At 38.9% G+C, this 26,318-nt stretch overlaps 2 protein-coding genes across 2 annotated transcripts in view; one reads left to right on the plus strand and one right to left on the minus strand.

Annotated features, from left to right (window-relative positions):
- Nucleotides 1–13,681, plus strand: part of wwox (WW domain containing oxidoreductase) — a 278,702-nt gene extending 265,021 nt beyond the window's left edge. The window contains exon 9 of the mRNA XM_067379017.1: nt 12,433–13,681. Within this exon, the coding sequence (XP_067235118.1) occupies nt 12,433–12,633 (201 nt within the window). The 3' untranslated portion in view covers nt 12,634–13,681. The remainder of the gene's footprint in view (nt 1–12,432) is intronic.
- The window catches only part of mafb (MAF bZIP transcription factor b), a 98,525-nt gene continuing 85,792 nt past the window's right edge, over nt 13,586–26,318 (minus strand). The window contains exon 3 of the mRNA XM_067379019.1: nt 13,586–13,723. The gene's annotated coding sequence lies outside the window, so the exon portion shown is untranslated. The remainder of the gene's footprint in view (nt 13,724–26,318) is intronic.

Raw genomic sequence — 26,318 nt, forward strand, 5'->3', positions numbered from 1 at the left:
GTACTCTCTGCTGTCTCAGGCGACGACATCTTTGACTTGTGTCGACCAGACAACCACTGTAGTTTCTCTATATCCAAAGGGAGGGGTGAGCAGTGGACTGAGCCATTAGTTGTAATTCGCAACCTCACCACTAGATCACGACAAACGCGTAACCAATCAGCACTAGGGGCGTATGATAGTTGGGGAGAGAGAACGAGCAAGAGGGAGATTTAAAAAAAGAAGAAGAAAAAACTGCAGAACAAGAGATGGGACACAATAAAACAGCTCAAAAGAATATCACTGGAATGAAGGTTTATGACTGGGCAAGCGCTTATATTAGAAAAGCTTTCCAGCACTGAAGAGAGCTAAGAGGGAAGGCCTGAAAACAGACGCGGAGGCTGCTTTGATTCCTTCTCATGTGAGTAACACTGGGTTTTGATTGTCTGGAGCTGCTGTGCTGTTGGCGACTAACAACGCACACTTTGTATTTGCTCTTGTGTACTGTACGTTCATTTCTTTGTGCTTCCTTGTCGTTCGTTCATCATCTGTGTTTTATTTTTCGTGAAGCATTTTGTTGCGCATCAGCTGTGATAAACACACATCCACTCTCAATACATGTGTAACAGTGGCTAGATAGTGAGAGTTCTGCAGGTAAACTACAGCACACTGATGCCCGCTAGAGAATGAGGTGTTTAGCATCATTGGTGTAGTGCATTTGCCTCGCGTGCCAGCAGCGATCGGGCCGGGGTTTGAGACTGACTCACAGCAGGGAGGTTAGGACTGGAGTGTGAGTTTGGAGGCGGAGCAGTGAAGAGAGGGGTGGGTTTGTTTGGGTTGATTTCAAATATCAACAGTGTCCAACAGTGTTTTTCAAAATCTACTGATCCCACCTTTAACTATATTATGATATAAATGAGACAAAAGCTACATTTTTGCCCCAATATCTCAAATTTTAGGGTCATTCTAACTGCATTCTATAGGCTTCATCACGCAGTGAGTTGTTGCCCTGCATCAATCAGCTGTATGAAATGCAGGACTGTGGTGGTGTGGGTGCGTTAAATGCGTTAATTTTAACATATTTGTTTCCCCATAACTAATTAATTAATGGGTTAAATGGACAGCCCTAATAAATATGCTGCAGATCTGTAGAGAGATGAACTGGTGAGTTGTTTTTGAACTGCTTTATTAAAATGAATCAGACCTCCCAGTGTTACGACCTCACTAATAAAAGGAGGTGTGTAGATAAAAATATAATTTCAGGTTTTCTCCTTTGATTTTTGGAGAAATATGAGGACGCGCAGTCACTGGCCCATTATTAAGCCACTTTCAGATACCGCACTATCAAATATCATCAAATCGTGCCTTCAGCCATACTTTAGCATATTCCCTTGGAAAGAATATAATGACGTCTAAGTGAAGGAGAGAGAATGAGCAGAGGTTTTTGAAGTGGACACAGGTGCAGAGGATGAGAGACTTTTAAGCTCCTTTATCAAACCCCAAAGACCTGCAGTCACAACCAGACCGGACTCTTTTTTTCCCTGACTTTCTTTATTCCAGTGACCTGCAGTCATTACCTCCTGTGGAAATGAATGAGCAGGGTTAAATAGCTGCCAATTTCTTCCTCCTTCAAAGATCTTTGAGAGCGGCGAGTACGCCCAATAAACCCACACCCCTCTTATGTTTTATTCAGCTCATTTCAGAGCGCCGCCGAACGCCCGGCTTTAAGCTGATTTTCCGATTCATTTTAAATCCCGTCCGCATGCAAAAGTTCTCCTCTTTTTACAGCCCCCCATTTTAATGAATAGATGTCCAATAAGGACTTTTATTGTCTTAGCATATGTTGCTTTTATTAGCTGAAAATAATTACGTTCTTCGGATCACCTCGGAAGTCCTTCCGAAAGATAAAAACGAGATAGTTTCACAGTGGCTGCACAAGTCCTTCCGAGTCCAATCGTTTTCCCCCTGGGTGCTCCGTGTCCTAATACCCCCACGCTCATTCACCCTCCCTTCCCATTCCCGGTTCGGCCCCCTCCCTCCCTGGACTGTGACGGCTGACAGACTCTCGATCTTATCGGAAAGCCGGGTCCACGCCGGGGCGATGTTCTCCTGGCGAGAGCGAGGGATAGACTGCTGAATGATTGCCACTTGAACTGTGTTTATTTCCCAACTTGCTCCATTTGTCAGACTGTGTCCGATTTCACTTTTCTCGGTTTCCGTGTTTGCTTTGAGTTGACGACCGCCTGCACTTTATTCTGAAAGGAGAGGAGGCTCTTTCACAGTGATTGGCCATTACTTACACCGCTTGAACTCTCTCTGAGCACTACGCACCCTTTTCCCCTCTGCCTGCCTCTCTTTTAGCGGTCAGGATGCGTCTCTAGTGTCTCAGTGACTGTCAGACCTAAAATCCAGAACTTTAACCCTCATACCCAGAGATGAGAAATTTGTCTGCACCAAGAGGCTTGTCTGGCTGATGTTGTCCAGTTTGCTCCTGCTGATGACTACGCCTTTATGCAGGCAAAAATCATCTTTCTGCATTGACGGACATTCAAAAGTATGTATTTTCAAGAAATAGACTTCATCAGATCAGCGTTTGTTGGGGTGTCGTTTCATGTGGCATGTTGATAGAGTGTAACTTTTGAACCCGGAACATTCTTTTTTCGGGATTAAAATCCACATTTGAAAGCTTGTATATTTTCTTTATTACACATTCATTCTTTCATATAGAAAGTTGTGTATTTGCATATATATATATATAAATATATATTGAGGCTCATTGGAAGAACATGCCTGTACCTTACCTATGCATATAATTCACTGCAGTTTCCAGCTGAAATGAACACTAGAGGCAGTAAAACACCAACAACCTTTCTTCGTTTTCACACAAATTATAATTACAGGGAGAAATTATTGATTAAGAAATACTTATTTCCGTACAGTTTCTTGGACAATAGTATGTTATGACCTCAAAACATTTTTGCCATAGTTCATGATTTGTAAACTAATGCATTTTCATCACATAAGCAGCTCCATATATTTGGCTTTTTCTCTTTGCACTTGAGTACAAGTCCTGTGAAACGTGATTCGCGATAAAGAAAAAAAAAAAGCTCAAAGACTTATAGAAGCAAGCTAAAATGGCATTGTTGCCTCAGCAAACAGTTTTTACCTTTTGTTAACACTATCAGTTGGCTTTAGAGGTGGGTTTAGTGTAGGTGCTACATTATTTTTTAAACACGATTTAACCTTTTCAAAACTTTTAGTGCCGCTCACCGAAATGCATACAACAACCAACTTAATAAAATATTGATTCATGTTCATCTGTTTAGGATGAAATTGAACATGCACTTTGAAAGTGTTGTCCCAATGTCCCAAAAATGTTGTTTATGATTATAAAAACATGTTTTAGAACAACATATTCTTATTAATCATGCAATATCAGAGGCATTAATTAAAGGGATAACAAAAAATGTCGTCATTCACACACCCGATGTCATTCCAAACCCATTTGACTTTCTTTCTTTTGTAAAATTCGAAAGACGTTTTGAGAAATGTTCACACTGCTCTTCATACAGTGAAAGAGGCCTGTCAAGATAGGAAAAAAATAATAACAAGCACCATAAAACTGCTCCATACAAAGTGTGCTTCATGCTTTCTGAAGTCATATGATAGTTTTGTGTGCGGAAAAGACTGAAATTTAAGTCGTTTTTCACTAAGGTTTTGCCTGTCAGCTGTGGGTCCCCATTTACTGTCATTGTGTGGAAATTAATTTGCCTTTCACCTAAAACAAAAATGTAGAAGACATAAATATGCACAAATTTTATATATGTAAATTAATATTTATAAATGATTTCATGTTGTGGTCTAGGGAAGGCTTTCATTTTTAAAACAATAAAGAGCTGAAATATAATAAAATGGCAAGAAAAATCTGCTGGTTGTCCTACAGCTGTGGAAATCTACATGGCCGCTCACTCTGCACACCTCGCCAACATGAATGTTATTACTCACCCTTGAGAGAGTGAGAATGGGTTTGTGGGAATGGGCTCCACCATCAGTAGAACGAGACTCGGGGGAGACGGAGGGCGCCTTTCCTCATTCCATTACACACAGGCCTCCGCTATAATGAAGGCGATTTTAATAGGATTTAATGCATGTGGTGGGGCAAGGTCCTGCTACCTTATGGCCCTGACAAAAGAATACGAGAGTGTAATCATCAAGCCTCATTCACCGGCAGTCCTGCATGCACATTGATCATCCTTTACCATCCTTGCGTTCTGGAGGTGAAGAGAAAGACTCTTGGCAGTTAGAGGCAGTGATACTGAAATGTCTGTCCAGTTTGTGTTTTGATTGTTCACCTTTTATCATAAAAGTATTAAAATTGTGATTCCGAGCTGTGGCTTAGTACTTAGCGCCCATGCTAGATTTGAGTCGAATCTACTATGTGTCTTTCTCCAGTTTCCCTGATCATTTTTCTCCATTATACGTTCTGTAAAAATAGGCTCTAATTCACAGGCGTTTTCCTTATTGAATTGTGTGTTTTAGAGGCTGTCCTGGCAGAAACATTATATAGTGGGCCTGACTCTCTTTTTTTAGTTATATTGGTAGCATAATGTGGTCTCACATTGTTCAATATTTAGTTTGGTTCTAATTTTGCTTAATTCTTTCTTTCAGCTACTTTTTTTGCTAATGCCTTGACCTCCATTTTGCCTTGACCTCCAGGTCTCTTCCTGTTAATTTTCAGGATATTCACAGTTGCAGTGTAGATGCACCATATTGTTGTCTCCCTGCTTCATCTGCGCTGGTCCTGTTTACTCTACGGCTGTGTACATTATCACGGTGCTCCTCGAGAGAGAGAGAGGAGATGGTTCAATCCCAGCCCCTGCGCTCTGAAAGGACCATTATTCCTCTGTTTTTCGGGCCACGGGCCGTGGAGGTGTGTGTGTTCAGAGTTTGTGAAGTGTGTTTTGTGGTGTAAATCCTCTCTCCGGCGGTTCATTGGGCAGAAAGAATGGCCATCGCGGCTGTTTACTCTTTACCCAGTGTCCCCCTCACAGCTGGCCGGAGCACGCTCAGATGAGCTGTCGGCTCGCTGAGAGCACCGCCACTGAATGCTAAGGTAAACAAAAAGAGGGGAAAGAGAGAAAAACAGATGGACAGAGAGATGAACGAAAAAAACCCAAACTGCGTAAATGTTGCCGGGAATGGTTTTTCACGGTCTTTTGTGATAGAGATTTGACTTTTGGGGGTTTGGATTGGGAGAGGTTCTTTTGGACAAACTGGATCTGTGAAACTGTATAATAGACTCTTTTTTTTTTTTTTTCACAAAATTTTCCTTAAAAATGTCCACATATTTCAGCTTATGTTTATTAAAACGTATAATCAAATTGGCTGTACAAGCCGTTTCAACTTAAATTAAATTAAACTGACTTAAAAAAAAATGAGTTGAATCTTGTGTAAATTTAAAAAGTTGAAATTGTTTAAATTATTTTGATGAGTTAAAGTAATGTAAAAACATAAGTTGTTATGACTTATTATATCGTACTTATTTTATTTTACAGTTCACAATATAGGGGGATGAAAAATAAGTCACAGACATTTCAGCTAAAAGTCTGATATAGCCTTTAACCGCAAAATAGATTTATTAAAAAGCTTTTTAATAAATAATTATTTTTTTGTCTAAATAGAGTAAAAGAATACTAGCAATTTCACTAAATCTACATCGAAATGAAATGAAGTAAATGTGTAATAATTAAAAAGTGAACCTACAATTTATGCCAAAATCGATAACAATGTTGGCGATTAAACGTTAATTAAGCTATAATTAGAACTTTTTTGTTAACTTATAAAAACGTGTTTCCTGGAAATTAAAGGGGGAAAAAAATGTTGGGTAGTTTTTCTTAAAATAGCATGGTGACAGGGTTGAATGATTGAGTTGAAGAATGCTGTCAACAATACAAGAAGGGAATATATCATTTACCAGACAAGGGTGCAAAAATGTCACTTTCTGGATGTTTGAAACTAGTTGCATTTCATGCTATACTAATTTAAAATAACAGTTTGTTGTCTAAAGAACATGGGAAATGTGCCTTTATTGGTTTGAAAATGGGACACTATTCATGGAAAGTGCCAGGATTGTTGCGTCAATTCAATACATCTTCTACAGAGTTTTCTTTGGGGGGAATTACTCATCACGGGCAGATGGCCAAGTTGTTGTTGCCTATTGTCAATTTTAGGGTGTTGAACTATGGGAAATAATTATGTGGCACATTGAAGTGTAGACTCAACAAGCATCACTATCAGGTCTTATATTGCTAAACCACATGTAATGGCAAAGAACCAACACACTAAACATCTTGTTACAATGATTATTTATTAAATTTAAAATATCTTTAGCACAGATTAAAAATCAGACACCTCCAACTATCATGGTCGTCATGAATTGAAAATAAACATTCCTAAAAAACAGTCCCTCTTCCTCCATTGGATCCATGATCTCCTTCATAGAATAGTCTCTGGTTTCGTTATAAATGTACAGGTCATTGCATAGGGCTGAGGCAAAACTGATCGCAATACTCTTGGGTTTCATTGAAGTCAATCACTGCATGGCCATATACTGGAATATAGCAAGATACATGTCATTTTGACATATGTACTAAAAAAAGTGCTAAAATAAAAGGTTTTGCCTTTTGTTTGGCTGTTACAGTCAGTAAATCAGGATGCACTTCATAACTGACAATACAGATGGAACAAAATACACATTATTGTTTGCTATTAATGTTCTGTGAGCATTTTCAAATGTAGGGCCATGGTTGAAAATCCAGACAATTAACATTGTTCATCCTCCCTCTCCAATCTCGTGTTGATATGGTGTTTGCCTCAACCCTCGTACAGAAATGTCTGAAGGATAACAAGAAACATGGGAAAAACACACTTTGGGAATGACAGTCAGATATAACCGCTTGTACCAAAAGAAAAAAAATAAAATAAAAATCACAAATTTTCACATCTGTTTATGAGATCATGTTTATTTGACCAATCGTTTTATTATGTTCCTTTTTCTTAATTCAGTTCTTTTTTTTTTTAGCACATGCCATATGCGATTTTGATTATAAAAGTACCTGAAACAATTGCTAGAGTGTCAGCATGCATAGCTGTTCGATATTTACAGATGTATGTACAACACAGAGGAACTGACAGCGGAGGTGGACGATCTCTCACGACGACATGAGACCAATCACGGGAAAATTTACAGCATTTTCTTTTACTTATTACATGCAGCAATGGCGGAAAATTCAACACAACCTTTCTAGAAACAGAAGGATATTACTCTTACCCAGTAAGGTCATCACTTGCCATTTCAAGTGATTCTCTCTGCTGATTAGAACGTGATGCTCTATATGACAGAAACTCTATATTGAGCACAGTGTTGGAGAAACTACATGGAAAAAGGATCACGCCCGTTCACGCTGTCGCGCTACAGGGATACTGGGGTACTAGTTAACAGCGAAAAAACTATGTCTGCCAAATATAAACTCTCAGCCAGCACAGGACTTTAATACTGATGGTAAAAGAGGAATTGAATCACAATTTGTACACTAAATACAGTCAGATTTCACCAGGGGTGCATGATGAGGGCGTCATTTCGGGGTTTAACAAATAAAAGGCATGAAACTGTAGGTCGTTTCCTTTCAGGAAATATTAAACACCTGTGTAACGCTTAATCAAAAGGAGCACTCTTACACTACACTCTAACCAGACACTATGAACATTTTTGATGTTAAATATACAATTATGCAGAGCAGGATTTCGAACCAATAGTATTTCACGATGGGCGGGGCTACCCAATCGCAAAACCGCAGAAGTAGAAACCAAGCAACGACTAGTGCTTTATCGGATCACGCCTGGTTAGGACATGGTGATATCGTCTCAATTATTTATTGCTAAACAAAACTACTTATTTGGATCTCTGTGCATGAGGTTTCATATTGAACATTGCCTTTGATACAGGAAGACATTATTTATTTAGTTATTTCTTATTGCAGGACTTCGGAGAGAATGGAAGAATCGTATGTCCATTTCCGGCCTTTGTTTCTTTGTTATATTTGAATGAGGACACATGTGTTGCTCTTTGTTTGTTTGCTTTGGTTTGGTTGTTAGTATTGCTGCAATAATGATCAAACCGTTTTGGTGTTTTGTGTTTATGATGCGGAATATGGTTCATTTAAGTATTGAAAACTTCAGTATTTAACTCAGTTTTTCTAAACTGGTGGATCACGACCCAGATTGCGAACAGCGATGAAGAACACTGCTAACCATATAATTGTGCATGGTTAGCATTGAAAAATAAATACTTATCAGCTGCTTGTCTTTCACTGTTGGCGTCAAATGCCACGTGTCCAATAAATTTGTGAGTCACTTAGTAAAAGCTAGAAAATCTAGGCAGATACCAACATACTTGATCTTCATGATTTTTGTTCTACAAACCATTGTAGTACTATATTGGGATGTCACTTGATGTCCATTTATAAGTCTTGGGTCCTGAAGCAAAAACCAGTTGAGAACCACTGCTTTAACTGATCAGTCGCTCTATTGCTATCTCAGTTTTCTGGGCTGAGCTCTTGATAAATGCGAGCAGTACCTGGTCCAGCATGTTAATGCATTTTATCAAAAAGCTTATCGGTCCAAAAGGGCCATCAGGGTCAAGCGGCAGGAGGTTCAGCATAACGGCAATAAGATCCTTGTTCTCTTATTCAGTCTGACAATCCAATCTCAACATCTCCCACAGCTAAATACACCAAAGCAGGAGGCTCATAGTTAGAAACCCTATCATTGTCTCACTGCTAACGGATAAAGGAAATGGTGTTCCAGTCTACAGCCTCAATGGATCAATCGCAGATCTATATTTAGTGAAGATGCATCTGAGAAAGCTTGATGGGAATGTATTCAATGTTCAAAGTTCTAATAAAGCACATGTACTAAACCCCAATTGAACAATCAAGCCGACTGTATGCTGAGCATATCTGAGTTAAGCTGTAATTCAGATGGCGATTACTGTAATAAAGTCGCCTAAGCTAACCGCTAGCTCTGTTTTAGCCCTATTCAGTTGGCGCAGCTCTTATGTGGGGCTGCTGGGATTTAACCATGTGTTCTCCCTGCATCTCAGATCCGCTAGGAAGACTAGGCAGGCTTTGGAAATGGGCTAAAGCGCATTTGGAAGTGGGTTCGTATTCATTTCAGCCCATTGTTTGGCTAAGGGACAGCAGCGCTAGCCAACGCTGAAATCGCACTCCACATCCATTAGTGCTGGTAATCTCAGTCACGCTAGTCTTCACAGTGTGTCATTACAGAAGGCATTAGCAGAGCCAAGTAGCGTGATGCAATAGAGCATGTGCGCTTGTGAGGAGTGTATTAGCGTTAACTTTGAGCTGTTGGGCACTGTATTCTAATCAAGGTGAGGTGACAACAAGGACACATGAAGAACACGGCGCGGTTTTCTAAGACGCTGTTGAAAAGAAACTAGAGCTTTTTTTTTTTTTTGTTAGATACCAAGCTGGTTTTCAGTGGTCAGTGGTTTTGGCCAACCAGCTAAACCAGCCTGGCCAAGATGCAAGACCAGTTCAAATAAAAATGTTTGTTGCAGCTTAAAACATACACATGACCGTGAAATATTGGGGCATCATGAAAATCAATACTTGCAAACATTTCTGTGGTTTCTCGACCTATATACTGGGTTTGGATTCCAGGGCGCATTTGTTATTCCTAATGAGCTAATCGAAAGCTAGGAGGCATTTTGGGCAATTTTCTCAACATCTAGCTGATTTTCCTAATAGAACCTCATCTTAAAAACCAGGGAAATCATTTACTACAGCTTTGAACCAGTGCAAACACTTTCTTTGTGCATATAACTGCATTAAATGTAATTACAAGAGCTGTGAATCCATAAAGTGCATCTTTGCAAATTGACTCACTGCGTTGGGTTCGCTAGAGGGGTTGAGTGACATTTCCCATCCTTTCATATTCCCAGCTTCAAATATGTATTAACTTATCACTGCACAAGCAGGTAAGACTCCAGAAAGATCCATCCTTTTGATGTCATGTTTATTGCTGCACTAACCAAAGCAACATGCAGCATCTGTGTACTTCAAAAGACGCTCGGTCCGACACACACAGATACAGAAAAACACACAAACTAGAGTTAAATGGGGATGAGCGCACTGAATATCTGACTACAGCCTTGGCTTTCTTCCTGCAAGTTTGTGTGTGTGTGTGTTTCTAACAAGCGTTCTGTCACAGTCTTTGCCAGCTTGAGCTACAGCTGTTGATTTGGCTCCTTAAATGAGCCAATGTCTTTGTACTGTTGCACGCGCGTGTATTCGCGTCTTTAAAGAGTTGGCCATCGGTGTACGTCCCTGTAAACGTCTGCCAGGCGATCTCCTAAACGTTGGCCTGCGTTTTTTTCAGATCTGAGGCGCTCCTGCACTATTTGAAGATAAAGCGGCCATCCATTTCATGTGCATCTCACAGAAGTTAACTTCCTGCTGGAGTCATGTGTGAAGTAGCGCAGGACGGTTTCTTCTGTGAGAGGAGGGACATAAAAAACGAGTCTGGAAACATTTGAACTGCACGTCGGCTCTAATTCTGTCTGACATGTTTTTCTTTTCCTCTGAATCTTCAGCCCTCTTTCCCCAAGACAGTTAAAACACCCAGGATAGCCAACCGTCCCCAACAATTAGACTCTGATCAGCCATGCGGAAAAGTGCAGAGCATCTGTAAGACGTGAAGAGTCATTTGTTTTTGTGAAAACAATCAAACCCGAGGGCACAAACAATATAAACCCTAAAAGAGGCTTGACTGGGGGGCGTTCATGTTGTGTTCCAGACACAAATCAGTGATTTTGATGTTTCATGTGAATTTTTTATAACATGAGGGGATGAGGATGGAATTGCTAGACTGGTCTTTGAACCCTGGCTGAACACTACGATACCGCTATAATCTTAAACTAGTTATATGACAGATGTTAAAGCTAAAGTGTGTCATTTTTTTCCAGTTTAATGTGCAAACTGTTTGTTTGAGTGGCCCAACATGTCCACTTCTGACATCATCCAATGGTGTGACATTGGGGACTATATGTTTTTCAAACAACAGAAAATGGAAGGACTGTTTTCTGCTAGTTTGGTGCCGGAATAACACACTTCACCTTTACACACCTCTTTGTCTTGGAAAGTGCTTGCAGTAATTGCTTGATTTCTTTAGCAAGGAGATGGATTCACACTGAAAACGATGGCCACTGGAGTTAACCAAAAATCGAATAGCAGTTTCTTCTACTTCAACTGTATTAGATGGATTGCGTATCTGCATTCCCATTGGTTGTCACCAAATTTGAACTCACCAAATGGTCTGATTCACTTTTGTCGCTTCAAATTTACATCTCTGGTTGAAAACGAATTACTTCCAATTGCTTTGTTTGCTGCAAATCGCTGTCAGTGTGAACGGCTCTATAGAGCTTTCCAAGGGGCCTGAACATTTATGTATATGCTACAGAAGATACTGGGATTTGGGCTATGTGTCTCCAACCTGTCTTGAGTGTCTTTCCATTTGATATCTTTGTGCCTGATCCCTTTTTTAGGATTTAAATTTGTGTTTGTGTGTGTATATGAGTCTGTGTACATACAGATGCCTTCTCCAGCAGTGACAGAAAGTCCCCATTGACTCAATGACATCCAGAAATCCCTTTGACATGAGATGAATGGACAGTTTTGGCAGGCTGCCCCACAGTCGTCTTTACAAGACTTCCCCAAAGCACTTCCTTTCTGCTATGTACAGTATCTACAACTATACTGTTTGTGTGTGTTGATCATTGTCTGTGATTCTTGGCAGGTGTACAAGAGATATACAATAAACCTGCCAATTGAGTGCTTCTCAGTTCAAGTTTGAGATATTATATCCTGTTTTTCCTACTTATGGAAGAGATACCGGCAAGTGCATGTCATTACTATTGTTGTCGGTTGTTTTCCTGCAAACCTTAGAGAGGATAGAGCATTCAGACAGCGTGAGGTTTGAGTCCACCTTAAAAGCTTTTATAGAACTTGCCAGAATTGAACACTTCCACCATAAACCAGCTCATCTCGGTGGTTTCTAGACTAGTATTTGGCAGGTACCTATATGACAGCATGCAGATTGTTGACAGCCATGTGTCCAATGTACAAGTACAACAGGAACTCCATTTGAACAAGCTCACAGTCTGTCCCATGGTGTCTTTTGACAGGCTTTGAAGCGCTCCCCCTTTCTCATGATCAGTTTTAGGGGGGAAAAAAGCAAGTCTCAGATGGTTAGAGGTGTCTTTGGTATTGCCCCGTCCCTTTGAAGAGTTTTTCTGGCTGTCACTTTCTCCGTGCAGGAACAACATTTTTGCTCACATTGCTTCAGTTTATTCTGATATTTTTGTATTTGTTTCCACAGCAACAGGGAGCGGCCACTACAGTCTACTGCGCCGTGGCTCCAGAGCTGGAGGGTATCGGAGGGATGTACTTCAACAACTGCTTCCGCTGCTTGCCCTCTCCGCAGGCCCAGGACACCACAGCTGCCCTAAGCCTGTGGGAACTCAGCGAGAGGCTCATCCAGGAGAGATCCACCCCCCCGTCAGGTGCCCTGACCCTGTGAGCCCCACAGGGTCGCCTACGTGAACGTCACGGCTATGTAGAGGATTCAGGCAAGGGATAATCATTGTTTGAAGGGGCAAAAACGATGAGAAGATGCAATTCTAAACTGTACAAGGACATTGGCAATCAAGCTTGGAAGTTATCTGAGAATCAGAACCTAGAACCACACGGGCTGGGACTTCTACAGCAGATAAAGAGATGCAGAGAGACAGCGAGAGATTCAATTCAATTGTGTTTCTCTCGTTCTCAAAGGCGTAGTCACTCAATCCTGCATTAGGCTTTAACTAGGTCTAGATCACTCTATAAATGTCTCCTTAACAAGCAATAACATTTGAATTGTCTTTAGAGGGGTCTATATGGTTTAAATGGATGTTTACGGCATACAAATACTCATCTGTTTGGAGATCAATGTCAACCTTTGCATCTGTACAGATAAAAATGTTGAATAAATGTTGTAAATGCTTAACCTACAAAGACATAATGCAGGAAATGTACAATTTGCGAACTATTTACAAACATGGTGTCTTCACATTGCTAAGAATAAGCCTGTATTGATATCCTGTACACAATATACACAAGCTGCTGTTCTGAAAGAATCTGAATGCTGTTGTCTTTCTTAACCCCTTCTGGCTAGAGCCTCCCCAACACCTTTTATAAAACGCTGGGCGAATGTGAAGAACAATAAAACAGCATCTGGTACGAGAACCGGAGGGCCGTCAGTGGCAGAGACACAGAAAGAGTCCATGTGGTCTGAAAATATCTGGTGGAAGTTCCTTTTCAAATTCCTTTTATTGTCCAGATTGCATCATCAAACATGCAGGGATGTTTCAAGGCTTTCCTAATTTGTTTTTCATTATTGGCGAGACGTCTGACTTGTAAAATCAGGGTAGAGTCAGTAGAAGGGGATTTTGGGTAAGGCTGAGGAATGGCACTCAGGTTGATAAAGGGTTTCTGATTTCTCTCAATCCTCCATCATCTTCCTCCTCCTAATCGTTGTCTTCATCAGGGGTTGATTTTGGAGAGGTTGTGCTTTGTGGCAGTCTTGGAGCCGTGGGTCACCCTAAGCCAGAAGCATTCCAGTGTTACACTGTCTGAAAAGAAAGAGGAAAAGACAAATTAATCACCAAAAAAAAAAAAATTATGTAGTCTTTGTTTATATGGCTGATGGGTTTCTGAAGGAAAACTAACAAAAAATAATTCTCTGCGTCAGGTCTTACACCGTTTTTCGGGAAAAAAATAGTCAAAAATAAAATAAAAAAAAGAACAACTTCACAAACAGCACTTAGAAATCTGATTCATTTTAATGAACAAGTTAAAAAAATATCTGATTCATCTATTAATTTAAAAACAAGGTCCCTGTGTGACATTTTTCTACCATTTTTGGTACCTAATGAAAGTTTAGTTAAATATCACATTTGATTAATTGCATCAAATATTGAATTATGACGTCGTCAAGCACACATCACAGAGATTATCTTAAAGTGATTTAGACAAGCTTTGTTCATTTGTTGAATAATTTCTCAATCAACACAGACATCACTACTAATAAATCATATATGCTTAGCGTACAGTAGACACTGTTTTATATTTATTTTAAGTGATAAACAGTATTGCATTGTGATAGCTAAAATAGCAAGAGTCTTTCATATTACAAGCCAGTAAAAAGCTCTTCTCTAGGGATTTAAACCAAGAAAGTCTCTTCTATCTCATGAGTCGGGTGAGCGAGTTTCCCCGGAGTGACATGAGCTGAACCCTTCTTCGCCTGTGTGTTTAGTGAGGCTTTGACCATGACCCGGAACAACTCCATAAACAAACCGCCTGTCACACGCATTACTCACTTCAACAGAGTAATTGACACATCAAGAAACCAATCATAAAAGAGACCTGTCCCGCCCTTCCACGCTTATGCGGCCAGTGGAATCAATAACCTGGACCAGCAGACAAGGATAAAAGCAACTCTAGCACGTTTCCACATCAGAAAATCAGACATTTCAACACAAATGAAAGACTGAACTGGTTTAGTGTGTCACAAATGAAACATGCTACTAAAGCTGTACAAAAAATAAGCCTGATCTGTTCCCAACATGTGAGAAACCCAGCATGTTATTTGAAGAACTGATTGTGTAATGCTCAGGGTACATACTCTCCTGCACAAACAGGGTTGCGTAATGTACATGTAGACAGCGTACCCTTCTCAGTGCAGGTGGCCTATCTTTGTTTGCTCCCACACACACTCACACATACTGTATAAGGAGACCATGATGCAATGCAGAAATTGCACACACATGGATTGGGGTACGATACCAAAAGATGGACCAAAAGGTGTTCCTAGTATTCCTTGTAATCCAAGGGAAAAGAGGTTGTCTGAAACTATGGTTCTCACAAACAAACAAGCTCTTCCTTCTGTATTTTCGAGCTGAGTGTGTGTGGGATTGGAGGTGGGGCGGCACTCTATTTCTGGTTCCACTCAGTCTCTTCCCTGTTCGTGCTCTCTTTCTTGTTCTATCTGTTCTCTCCAGAGAGGTAGAGAGGTCTGGGAGAGGTAGAGGCAGTAAAAGTGTCACCGTGTAATGAATGGGCCCCTGATGGAGGGAGGGAAAGAGAGTTGGGGGGGAGGAAGAGGAGAGACTGGTTGTTATTTGTCTGAGATTGAGGGAGGATAGCTAATGATGTGAGGCATGTAAACCTGAAGTGGCACTAAACCATTTGTGTGTGTGTGTGTGTGTGTGTGTGTGTGTGTGTGTGGGAACCAGTGGGACCGTCCCGGTCCTGGATAACGGGAGATAAAGTGGGAACACAGATGTAGTGTTTCTGGGCCAGCCAGGTGTCACATACTGTATTGTTTGCAAATGTCTGAACATAGATAGGAAAGCTTCCAGCAGTACAGAGTCTCAACAAGGGTACCACTACGCAAGGCCTTTTCCAGGGGCACCGGAACCAAAGGGATTCTTGTAGTCCACCTCCACCTTCTCTGATTTTATGTTTAGTGACTTTGTTGGCTTGCACTGAAGGAAATTTCAAACAGATAAAGGTGCTGGCTTATCCCTTCAGTAAGGCAGAAGTCTTATCCTAGCCTCTATCTGCAGATCTACTAGGAGCGGTAGATCTGCACTCGATCTCTGCATTGATTTCCATCTCCTATCAAACTCTCCACTCTGGTGATCTATCGAGGTTACATGTTTTAGGATAATCTCAACTCTGCATAGCAGCTGCAGTATCATATTCCCATAGAGCAACACTTGGCCAAGATTGACAGTCGCCTGACCTACAAAAAAGGACACAAACCTTTTCTAAATGCGTCTTAAACGCACTGAGAACAAACAAAACCCAATAATAACATGTACTAAACGATGTTGACAGTGTGCCACAGGTGATGTGGCATCTGAGGTTTCTGCCTCAAGGTCTTCTGGAAAACTGTTGGCCCTGTGTTGGCTTCCATCTTCCTCTGCTCAAGCCTCTCTACCTTCAGGGAAGTCTGCGTGGCAATCATTTGGGATTTATGACCCTTTTCTGCCTCCCAAGCAGAAGAAGCAAATGCTCAGCTGGGTCTAGACAGACGCTGGTGATATTGTTCTCCTCAAGGCATAGATTGGCATACAACAAAAACAACAGCTTTGCCTCCAGAGTTGTGCCAAGTCTAGCCCCAATGACGTAGGTGTTAAACAGATACTTTTTTATTTGCCAAACTAGACTATATAAGATGTAGACATTTGAGAACTACCCATAGATTGAGAATCTACAAGAAAAAGGCATCTTTGTTTAAGTCCACCATCAGAGTTTGATCGAGAATTCAGGTCAGAATTATCTAAAAAGTTAGTCAGGCTGAGATGGGCAGGTAAGTATAGGTCAATCCCAAAAAGATCTTATCCTACAAGTCAGGGATCAAGAAGACTCCTTTAAAGTCAAAGACTTGTGTAATCCAAGCTTTCTTTTCCCAAATCCTAGAGAGACATTATGTGAAAACGTGCTTCTATAACCATGCATGTCCTGCCAAGAAGACCTTTGTGTCTGAGGCACTGGAAGATTCATGAGTGGATGTTTTTCTCGTTTCTTCGACAGAGCATTATAGATCATTGTATTGGAATCATTAGATAGTTAATCAATGCTTTCTCTTTGCATGCAAGTGCACCGTTTTTCTAAGGCCGGCTTTGATCCTCGAAACAAAAATGTATCTACACTAACTCATCTCAATACACTCACTTTGTTTCCACAAATCTAGCTAGAAACATCTTTATATTTCACAGCAACTACTAAATTTGTTTAAAGGAAATGTGCCAAGGCAGTTCCATGTTTTTTGGAAGTACTATGATACATGATTATGACAGACATTTAGTATGTTATATATCAACATACCATGGCATTACCATCTTCTATCATTAAATAACTGTCTGTTCGTGGTACATACCATCTATGCAGCAAGAACACAAACATATCCAGTAAAAACTGTGATGTAAAGAAGTTCAGTGTCACTGATATGGTGATAAGCATTATACGGTCCCGTCCAGGACAGGCCAGTGTAGTGATGCAAGACAAAAGGTGACTTTCAGAGGTAAACGGATCTCCCATTGACCCCCAGTATATGTCTGCATCACTTCCTGTATGTACAGCCCAGGCTGTAACCAAAAGCCTTTCCCTGAACACTCACAATATATCCGCTTAATCTACCCCCATTTACAATGACACACTCAATCTGTATCACTCTCCCATTCCCTCTGCCTGTTTAAATAGAGGAAGAGAGGCATTATGACATCATGTCCTGTAACAAAGCCATCATTGCAGCTGATAGTCTGTGACTGCATGCCTGTTCTCTGACCTGTTCGCTTCAGGTCGGATCATTCCGACACGTCCGGTGGCGCTCCAGGAAGGGCGGCACATCTGTGAATAGCGCAGACAGGCAGGAGAGCTGTACCACATGCCAGGTGTTTAATATCAGCACTGCGTGGTGCAATTACCCCACAGAAATGAGCTTTTAATTCCGTTTTATTGGCCCAATATTGCTTCTGGTGTTTAGGTTTTTAAACATTATAATTAGTTTTGAAAAGATTGGTCGACCTCATTCTATTCCACAATACCCCATGGCTTTGAACAATGCTCAGCGGTGGCATGGATGCAGGTTTCTGGAAACGCCTGGGTTGCGGTGAAACACGATTTTAATAGCGCAGTAGAGCTTTGAGACAGCTGGCTAGAGAAGCACTTATTGGTGAATATGGAGAATTAATGCTGCTAAAAATATAAAAGAATATGATTTTAGTGTTTTGGAAACAATTTCAGTAACCTACTTATGCAAAATGAACATGAAATAGAGGGGAAAATACACTGAACATTTAACTGTACAAAATGTGCTTATGCAATAAAATTGCCTATTGCAGGGATTTGTAATGCTCAGACCCATTTATACTGTATGTGGAAAAGCAGTGTGATGTTATAAAGGCAATAAAAATTAAATAATTGACTTGTTTCTCGTACTAAAGGTATCACAAGTCAAAATATTAGATGAAAAATATTTACTCCTATATGTGTTTTTCCCTGTTTTGTATTATATGTGTTATAAAAAAAAAAGTTTAAAACACGCACAATATATGAATCTTTTAATCCAAGTAGTTTATTATTCCACTGAAATTAATATTGGCTTTAGGAGAATAATTACATCTTATTCTTAAACTTGCACAGGCTTAGTGGGCTGTGAAATGCCAAAGTGTGTAGATATTTTTAATGAATATGATCAATCGTACGGCTCTCGGAGGAACAGATACACTCGATAGAGAGATGCGACCCGGAAAATTTATGATCCACGGCCATCCATAAACTGTCACCTCTCCAGCGCTCAAGATTAGCATGTGATTAAAATGTAGGTCAATATTTATTAAGAGCCGTTATAAAGTCAATGTTGGTTTTATGAAATCCAGTAGCTGACTGCGAGAGAAGTTTATGACTAGATAATACATTTCTTTAGAGCTAGTGCGCATTTCGATGCTGTTTACAGAGGAAGCATTTCTACATTTTGCAAAGTTTCATGTTAGATTTAAAGTAATGGAAACTGTTTGATGTGATTAGTTTGGAAAGACTAGTTCGCTCCAAAAATGAAATGTACTTCACCCTCGTGTCATTTCAAAGCGTTGTGACTTTTTATTTCAAAATCAGATATTTTGTAGAATGTCCACGCTGCTCTTTTCCATACAGGGAAGAGTCTAGCAAGCTCGAAAAATGACAAAAAAGCACCATGAGGGGAAGATTTTCCGTAAATAATGTCAGTTTGTTCCTCTCACAAAGCTCACAGGGTCAAACTGACTCATTTTATGCAGAGTTTGACATGTTTATGGTAAACATTCTAATAAATTGTGTTTTACAGAAAGTCGTACAGTTTGAAACGACTACGATTTTTCATGTTTGGGTGAGTTATTCCTTTATAATGAGTAAACACTACTTCCAGGCCTGCATTTTTTTTTTTTTTTTTTAAATCGCAACATTAGCATCATGAATGATTAGATTAATTACAGACAGTTTTGCTGGTTTTGAACAAGGCCTTTGAGAGAGCTGAATTTTAAATCAAAGGTCTTATGCAAGTAGTTTCTGCCGTCAAAGAAACGCTTCTAAAATGTGGGGAGAGTTTCAACACACCCAAGAAAGCAGATACTAATCTTCCGTGCCCCTCTTTTTCCTTCGTGTGTGTGTGTGAAAGTGTGTGACATACTTTTACACACTCAACAGGGCAGTACATGATGAAGTGCGCTAACACTCTCCTGCTATTATAAGACAATAAGATAACAAGCTCTCTTATTCATTCAGCGGAGAATTTCAAGCGGCAGAAATCAGAGTAAAGCACGACCGCCTGTGCCGGGACATTTTTCCAAATTTATCTCCGCTGTCTCTTGACGTTTTAGTCGAAATACTGCCGGTGAAAAAGCTCTGCTTAGCACGAGACGAGTTGACCTTGTAAACCTTGACTTATTTTGTTCGCTCTTTGTGCGGAAGGGAGAAAGGGAGGGCGGAGAGACCAGAGGAGAAGTCGTACCTGTCATGCCTTTCAAACAAAAAGAAAAACGAGCGCTCGGCCCCGAGTACAATTATTCCCTGCTGTCTGGAGATTCATCAGAGAGAGAGAGAGAGAGTGGCGGAAAAACTGCGGAGAGAAAAATCGAGAGTACCAGAAATCGAGCGAGAGCAGAGAAAGGAAGTAGACGGCCATCGAGGAGAGATAGAGAGAGCCAGAGAGGGGAGGTAAAAAAGGCGAGAAGAAAGAGGATTTGTCAGTGTGCTTTAGTGGAAAGCTCACAGCTAAAGGCTGAGGTGGCAGTAATGAAACATTCATAATCGGCACAGACACGCTTCAACACACTCGCTGACACACTGTTTAAGCACTGCCGCCACTCCAAGGTCACTCACACACACACCTGAGAACAACCAAGACCGAACGGTCTGAACGCCAGCGCTCTCTCACACACCCACACGCACAGCTGCGGCTCAAGACACGCCGTTCAACCGTTCCCAAACAGGCCGGACGCTGGATTCCTTTTCCGGGAGGCATGAGTGGTGGTCTGATCCATGATCAATCAATAGATGAATGAAAAATCCCTTTTTAACAACCAACTATTTCTTTCTTTTTCTTCTGTTTACTCGTTACACATTTTGTTTAGCATGTAAACAGGCCAGTGTTCAAATCCACACTTACAACACAGTTTTTACTACAAAAAAAAAAAAAAAGAAAACACGTTTTGTCTTTTGATGACCCCTTTTGTGCTCCACAGGGAGAAAAAATGTCAACCGTTTCAAGTGAAAAGAGGCTGGGTAGATGATGACAGAAATCTCAGTGTAAAGAAAAAGATCTGAAGAAATTGATGTGAATGTGATTTCTTCCACAACTTTTTAGACATGTAGACCTTTTTTATTAATTAAAATAAATAAATAAATAAATAAAGATTTTGTATTTTTACCAACTGAAATTACTGATGAATAAAAATAAAATAATTAAAAATGATTTATCAGTCATTTTAGTTGTTGAAAATACAAAAACGTATTATTTATTTATTTATTTATTTATTTATTTATTTATTTTAATTGCACTCAAAATTCACTTGGCCCAAACATGCCAGGGGTACTTGGTAGGGTTTTGAAAAAAATAAAAAAATAAATGAAAAATAAATAATAAAAGTCTAATATATATATATATATATATATATATATATATATATATATATATATATATATATATATATATATATATATATATATATATATATATATATATATATATATATATATATAAAATGGCACTTGAGGAAGAACAAAAGGTAGATATACAGTCAAACCTAAATTTATTCATACACCTTGAACATTTCATTCATTAATTCAGTTTATTCACTATAGTTTTTATAAAAATGGTAATAAAATATGACAAGATCTCAGAGTTAAACTGTGTCAGAAAAAAAAATAATCTTAATAACACTTAAGAAAAACATGGTCAGGTCAAAGTGTCTCAATAATTTTTGGTTCCAAATGTGTTATCAATTTTACTGGTAGTCCACGGTATATTATATATAGTGTATAGTATATATATAGTAGTGTCCTGCACCCACTAGTAAAAAAAAAATGTATAAAAAATGTCAGAATAATTTTTGGTGTGACTGTATTAATAGATAGATGTGTATGTTTCTGCACAGCACTCAGCTGTTGACTACAGTTCACATGTCAGAATCTCTCTACATCTTCTAGCGCAGTGATTCTCAACCAGGGGTCCGAGCTCCTCTAGGGGGCCTCAGCAAACTTTCAAGATGACTTAAAATGCTTTTAAAAAAGACATAACCAGCATCAAAATAAGCTAAAACCAGCTTATTTTATTTGCTTTTAAGAACCAGAATTCCTCGAGTTTCGGAAACCGTGTACAGCAGGGGTCTAAGAGTCAAAAAGGTTGAGATTGACAGATTTTGTGATATGCATGAGTGTTCAACACGTTGAACAAGTGTGAACCGAGACATTACGCTGAGGAGAAACAGTTGCAATAACAGCCTGTTTGATGGTAAGGGTCAGAGAGAGGCCTGGAATTAGTTGTGGAAAATAAATGACCACACTTTTGGTGCAAGAAACCTTGAACAACATTATAAGTGAAATAATAAAATGCTATTAAAGTGTATATAATATGCTTATTTAATTTCTGAGACACTGAACACTGTTTCTCTCTCTGTCACCTGCCTCTCATTAGATCTTGTGTTAGGAGCCGCTCCTGCCGCCATCTTCTGTCTTCAAGCTCATTTTTCTCTCTTTATACGTTTCTGCAGTGCTCCAATCAATATCTATCAAAGATATTACATAAATAGATATGTCACCAGCACATAGAGATGCAGCAATTTAATAGTTGGAATAGTTGGATTGGATTTTTTTTTGTTTTAAAGCAATCTTTGATTATTTACAGAGATGCATTTTAAAATTGTTAAGGCCAAATTTTATATTGAAGTCTGTTGTCTTATCTGTTGTTGTGGTGTTCCTAGTAACTGAGAAGAGTTTCAGTCCACCCAAGAAAAGAGATATTATACGAGTATGAACACCAACACATAGTGATGCAGCAATTTAAGACAAAAAAAAAAAGATGAAATGGAAATTCCTGTCATCATTTACACCCCAAATGTTGTTCCAGACCTGTGTAACTTTCAATTTCCCCACAAAATGAGAAATTAGGCAGAATATAAGCTGTTCTTTACCATGCAATGAAAGTGAATGCTGACTGTGAGCATCAAAAAACATAATATGACTCATGCATTATATTTCATACAACAGCTTTGTTTGAGAAACAGAAAAAAAAGCTTGGTTTTTACAATGCTTTGAATATGCATTTCAGTTGGGTCCTCACACAAAGCTATCAAATGACTTTAGAAGACTTCTGCTCATGAGTCATATGGACCACTTTTATCTTAGTTTTATGCACTTTGTCGAGTCCCCATCCACTTTCATTGTGTGATAGTGCAGCCTGAACATTCTGCTAAACATCTCCTTTTGTGATCCACAGCAGAAAGAAAGTGGCAAAGGTCTGAAGCAACACGAGGGTGAGGAAATACTGAGAGCATTTCAATGTTCCTGTGAACAAACCCTATAAAGCCGCTTGTTAAAACTAGATGAATGTACTGCACCAGGATAATTAACCGTTCTCTCACCCTCACGAGTCTCTCTATCTTAATCTTTTATTAAACCGCAGTCGGAGTCTGTGTTGGTCCATCTCTTGGCTGTTTTCTATGTTATTTAATGATGTCTGTGAATAAGTTTGAGCCGTTAAATACTCGGCGTGTTTGCGTTCGGTCCTGAGGCGAACACTATGCTCAGCAAACTCGGCTTTGAAGTGCTAAAGCCCCTCAGCGGGAGCCCTTAACTAAAGAAAACAACCCAAACAAGACTAAACAAGAACCAAACTAAAGAATTAGCTTTACCGACAACAGCTATTTACAGTGGCTAACAGAAAACAAAAGCAGCTGCGACGGGAACGTGTCTGCACTCACTCCATGCTGTAGATTAGCAGCTCAAACTCACTGTGAATGAATAATTTATCCTCATCTCCTGTATATGAGAAACAAATCATGAGAAATCACACTGTATACCGCGGCTGCTGTTAACACAAAAAAGGCAGTGATTTGATGTGATGTGTAACAAAATAATATTATATTACAAGCAAAATATTCTAATAATATAATGTTGTTATAATACTATAATAGAATTTATTTTAAAATGAATTTACAATAATTTTAGTAACGCTGCCAGGCAATATAACAATCATTATGTGAATAACAGTGCTGGATAGTAACTGATTAATCTGCAATCTGGATTATATAATCAGATTTCAAAAATTAAAGTCTCCCTGTAGTCAATAATTCTATCCCTTAAAACTCTTCTTTGATCACCAAAATGACAAATAAACATTTTTGTCTTGAAAAAATATAATTTTCATGCCTTAAAATAGCTTGAATGCAGGGCTTGACATTAACTTTTTTGCTCACCAGCCAATGTGGCTCACCAGCCAGAGTTACTAGCCACTCAGCATTTTCCCTGCTGTGGGGAAATTACATTTTATATGATTAAAGTTGACTCTGGCAAGCTTAAATTACTTGATTTTGAGTCATTTTACTTAATTTATAAGATGTAAAACCCTTTCAAACTTACAAATGCAGATTGACCATCCAAATCAAGACTAAACATTGTATATATCAGGTATGTATAGTTATTTTTGTTAGGCTATATAAAAAGAACAAAGAATTTTCAAACAGTAATTTAAAATTTATAAATATATATTTTCAGATACATATGTTTATTTAGCATACATGTATACATTTATTTAACATTTTTTGATGTTTGATTAACATTAATGACAGACAGGTATTTATTTGGGGGCTGCTGAATGCATGGACGTCATATACTGACACATATCCAGTTTTTACCCACTGTAGGCCATAGCCGACTGTATTCACGCGAGATTCTCCACACGATGCATTTTGACATCTGTGTGTGCGTGTATTCAGGCGCAAGGAGAACTGATCGCGCGCGACGGAATCGCACTGAATGACACAAAAGAACAGAAGCGCTCTCTCTGTCATCCCGCCTTCACTAACCGCAAGTTAATCGATAAAGAATTGTGACTGAATTGTAATTTTGTGATACGACGAGCTCGGCTATTTTTCATTTGGCTGTAAACTGAAATTATATTCAACCCGCCAAAGTGGCTAATGGGAGTGGCTGTCTTACCCGCTACAGCTGAAATCTACTCGCATTTGGCGGGTTGGCGGGTGTTAATGTCAAGCCCTGCTTGAATGTAACTCTGCACCCTTGCCTCATTTAATATACGTTGTTTTATGAATATGTTAATCAGCCCCGCCTCCACTCACTCGCACCGGCTCAGAGATCCACTCGTTGACCATCATACTTTGACGTGATTGGTTATAAGGTAGTTTGTGGTGTCAGAAACACCAGCAGTTTCAAACCATGTTTTGAAAACGGTCTTTGGTTCATTGGACTTTTAAGGAGAAAATAATCAGCTGAATGAATTTGAACATGGTTTGTCTTAAATCATATTAAAAATACCATACAGACATATAAGCAACATTAAAAACTTGATTTTCTCCACAGGGGGACTTTAAGTACTTGTAATTAGATTATATTACATTTGAAGATATATCATGTAATCAATAAAGAGTAACTGTAGTCTGATTACAAGTATACTTGTAATCAGACTACAGTTATTTTTTTATTGATTACATGATTACTTAATATTCACAAAATGGTAGTAAATTATTCATATTTCACTGATTCTCCAAAATTCCTTTTTTTTTTTCCCTTTTTAAAAAAGCATATTGCTTAAATATGTTTAGAAAGTCTTCATAAACAAGCACAATGTTTTTTTAGTAAGTGGTTTATTTTGATTGTTTTAAAATATTTAACATTTTTAAGATTTAATTAATTATTAGCAGTGCTGTCAAACGATTAATCGTGATTAGTCGCATTTAAAATAAAAGTTTGTTTACATAATATATGTGTGTACTGTTTATCATACACACACACACACACACACACATATATAAATATACATGTATACATGTAAATATTTCTTGAATAAATACATTTATGCATGTATTTATATTAGGGCTGTCAAAATAAGGCGTTAATTTCGATTAATTAATCTGAGAAAAAATAATGTGTTAAAAAAATAACGCAGATTAATCCATTCCCTATTGACCTTTGAACCTGGAGTCGTTCTTGTGCGCACGAGCTCTTTCAAAGTAAGCACTGTCTTCGCACTCTCTCTATCTCACATATAATAATCTAAATCAACTGACACAATGCTAAAAGTCCGTAAGACCGAATCCATGTTTCACGAGGCGCATTCGGAGAATGTTTTTCCTGAATAACCGTTGAGTGTGATTAGAGCTCAAAAGAACGTCACCTCATCTTCTCTGACAGGCGCCGCACGTGCAGCTAAACCATAACCACACTTTCAGTAAACACAAAGAAAATCCTATCCAGTGGTGAAGTGTTTTCTGTGCTGACAAATCAACATCCGCTAATGTCCAATTCGCGACCTAATGACTCATTTGAACAGATTCATTTTAATGAATCATGACAACAACTGATCTGTCCACACGGTCTATAATGAATCATTTACTCGAACAACTCTGAAATGAGAACATAAGTGTGCTAGTAAAATTAGCCTTAATAATCCAGAATATTTTCAGGTTATTTAAATGACAATGTGTAGTAAATTAGGCCTACCTATAAAATCAGTTAGTTTAGACTGGAGTGAGGTGAAACCAGAACAAAGCAAGTTGTTGTTAGCTAGGTGCATTCAATTGTTTATGGTAGACAATTATATTATTAGTTAATATAAAATGCTACTTTTCAGGTTTAGCAAAAAAGCATCTTCTCTTACAAAACTATAAAATCACTTTTTTTTTTTTTTTTTTTGCAAAGAGGGCAAGAAAGATTTACAGTAAGAGTGACGGGTACTTTATTGTCCGCATCGGGCTCGCAGATCACATGAGTAGGGCACTTTTTACTGTTTGTGTGGATGACCATTTTTGACCCAGGAAAAACCCTGCATTGATTCATTTGAATTGAAATATTTAATACTTTCACAGCAAAAATTATGTATGCGATTATTTAGATTAATAAATCACAGAGAATGTAATTAATTCGATTAAAATTTTTAATCGATTGACA

This window comes from Chanodichthys erythropterus, chromosome 24 (genome assembly GCF_024489055.1).
Source record: "Chanodichthys erythropterus isolate Z2021 chromosome 24, ASM2448905v1, whole genome shotgun sequence".
Lineage (NCBI taxonomy): Eukaryota > Metazoa > Chordata > Actinopteri > Cypriniformes > Xenocyprididae > Chanodichthys > Chanodichthys erythropterus.